The sequence below is a fragment of the Myotis brandtii genome, unplaced genomic scaffold (genome assembly GCF_000412655.1).
Source record: "Myotis brandtii unplaced genomic scaffold, ASM41265v1 scaffold423, whole genome shotgun sequence".
Lineage (NCBI taxonomy): Eukaryota > Metazoa > Chordata > Mammalia > Chiroptera > Vespertilionidae > Myotis > Myotis brandtii.
Genome location: NW_005366214.1, coordinates 91,832 through 94,497, shown reverse-complemented (window position 1 = coordinate 94,497; position 2,666 = coordinate 91,832). Strand labels below are relative to the sequence as shown.

The following is a 2,666-nucleotide window of genomic DNA, read 5'->3' as shown; positions in this document are numbered from 1 at the left end:
TTAAAAAAAAAAAAAAATATATATATATATATATATGTATTATTTGTGATCTATACTAAATGTCAAGAACTAAACAGATGTTTTCAGAGAAAAATAATGAAATCCTTTTTACCCTCCATGTTTATGATAATTGTTTGATATTTGCCTATTGTTTCTTCTCTCCACACTCTTGTGATACTCCTGTGACAGATAATATTTAAGTCTCAGCAAGCAGATGTGTCAGATTAAAAACAAAAGGTCAAACCCACTCCCTTTGCCCACTTCCCAAAATCAAAGGGAAAAACCCTAGGCACCTTAACATCAAACTAAAAATATCTAGACAAAACAATGAGATTAGCATTCTAGGAGAATGGAAACATTTTAATAATTTAACAAAGCAATTTACATCAACACCCATGTGGATGAATATTTTGAAAAGCGGGAAGCTTTTCAAAATTCAAGCCAAAATTTCACAAAGAAAACTTTTCTCTCACTGGAAAGCCAATGTAATTCCAATTCACGTAATGATTCTGCAAAGGATGCCTAACCAATCCCTATTCCCCAACCATGATCAAGCTCTGGGCAGACTTTAGAACCGGAGACTTAGAGAAAGAAATGTTTTAAATAGACTGAGTTCCAAACATGAAACTCCACATTCACATTATTAAGGTTAATAGTAACTGGGAAAAAAAAGGAACTGAATTTTCAAATATATGTATAAACATGAAGTATCTGACAATATAAGGAGAAATAAAACGAATTCTATATGACTATTAGCCAGGGACAATTTTTAAGAACCCTGGAACAACTGCATCCTTGGATTTTATGGAAATATTAGCTCTCCATAAATAAAATTTTTCCTAATGCCTATCTGCTTGGACAAATGGCAGAATCCTTGCTTGCTGTAATGAAGGTACAAGTAAGAAGGCTTGCTTTTATCTTGTTGTAATTAAATTATTTGACTAGAGGTATCAAAGTGACATCCTACAAATTCTAACAAGCCCTCCAAACAAAGGGATTGTCCCACCCATCATTTTGAAAATCAGAAAAATAACATACAAAAGGATTTCTAATCTTTCTTTAAAAATAGGAAGATCTGGCAGCCATGAGCCCTCCTTCCTACATAACCACCCACTGGAGTTCAGTGGCTGCCTTTTTAGAAAAGGCATGTGTTCTCTAGTACCCTAGTCTTTACCTCTATTCTCTACTTTATTCTTGACTGTTTTATTGCCTGGGTCCCCCAGAGGCATCTGCATTTTCGACGCCCATTCTATATACTGTTCCCAGCTGTCAAATATTAGACAGTGATACACTCATTTCTCTTCCCTTCTCTGATTATGATTTGTCTATTTATTCTAATATGTTCATGGAATAACCACAGCTCTGTCTCCAAAGACGTAAGATTAGTGTATACCTATAGCTATACTCATAGATATATCCAAAAAACCATCTTCTGAGAACATCCCTGAGAGATTATTGATAACACTGCCAGGTCTCAACCATCAGCCTTTAGCAAAACTACCTCTGCAATGCCACTTTTCTTCAACAATTTTTCTGTTTCCTTTATACCACTCCTTCAACTCAAATATACTCAGACCACAATAAGCTGCCTGCGACACTTTCCTATTCCACCCCTGGCTCCTCCACATTTCCAATTTCTGCATTAGAATCATACCACCTTCTACTAGATGCTACAGGTCCACAGCAGTCACATGACCTTCGGTGACTGTCATGTGGCTTCAGTTTTACACAACTATGTAAATCTTCTGACCACTCTGCCCTGAAATACCACACCAATGGACTTCAGGATGATGTACTTCTCATTTCCAACACACAGAGTGGCAGCTAGATTCCCCCACCTGCAGACCACGGAAGGATTCATTTCCTGGCACACAGCTCCTCGCACCCACAGTCACTGGAACTTACCCCCTGAGAATCTAGAATTATGCGATTTGTCACCCCTCCCCAACCTAGAACCCCAGAACAAGGCTCCACCTCACCTTAGCGGTTCACAGGAAAGTTTACTACAATGTTAAAAGTAATAGAATGATCTTTTTTCTCTCTGACCCCAAAAAGGACTAGAACTGAACGGAAATGAAAATGAAATGGAGAGTAGGAGACGTACCGCAGATTGAAACCTCGGTTGCTCTTCCTGGAATAAGAGAGAAAAAAAAATAGAAAATATAGAAGTTATTTTTACACTTCACATTCAATAATAAGAAAGAAAATGCCGGCGGCGGAGGAAGCGACGGGTGGGGGGAGTCAGCCCGAACCCCCCCGCCCTTCTTTCCCCCCACGCCCCCATATTCCCAGCGGGATCCGGTGGCGGGACAGGGGGGTCCGGAGCGCCGCCCTCCTTCCGGGGTCCGACCCAGGCCGGAGGGGGTCAGAGCACTGTCTCCTGCCCTCGGACCCCACGGGGGCATCAGGGCGCTCCCAAGCCCTCCGCGTCCACCCTCACGCCCCAGGACGCGCGGGTCAAGGGAGGAGGGGATCGCAGAATGATGGGGCAGGTCCTGAGCGCGTCCCCTTCCCCAGACTCTGGACAATGGGATCCTGGGCGCACCCCGTCCCTGTCCCCGTCTCCGGCGCGGGATCAGGTGGGAGCGGGAGGCCGCAGCACCCTCCGCCACGGGAGAGGTGGGGATCCCAGAGGCCGCACGTCTCCTCCCCACCTCCAGTCTCCC

General features: G+C 43.4%; 1 protein-coding gene across 10 annotated transcripts in view; it reads right to left on the bottom strand.

The window, feature by feature from the left end:
• Positions 1-2,666, bottom strand: part of MAX (MYC associated factor X) — a 23,670-nt gene that overhangs the window by 20,419 nt on the left and 585 nt on the right. For 4 of the 10 annotated variants that reach the window (XR_001363616.1, XM_005874010.2, XM_005874011.2 and 1 more), the window contains exon 2: positions 2,105-2,131. The exons of the other annotated variants lie outside the window; for them this stretch is intronic. Coding sequence is in view for 3 of the 4 variants with exons in the window: in XM_005874010.2 (XP_005874072.1) it covers positions 2,105-2,131 (27 nt within the window). In the remaining variant the exon portion in view is untranslated. The remainder of the gene's footprint in view (positions 1-2,104; positions 2,132-2,666) is intronic. 10 annotated transcript variants of the gene reach the window in all.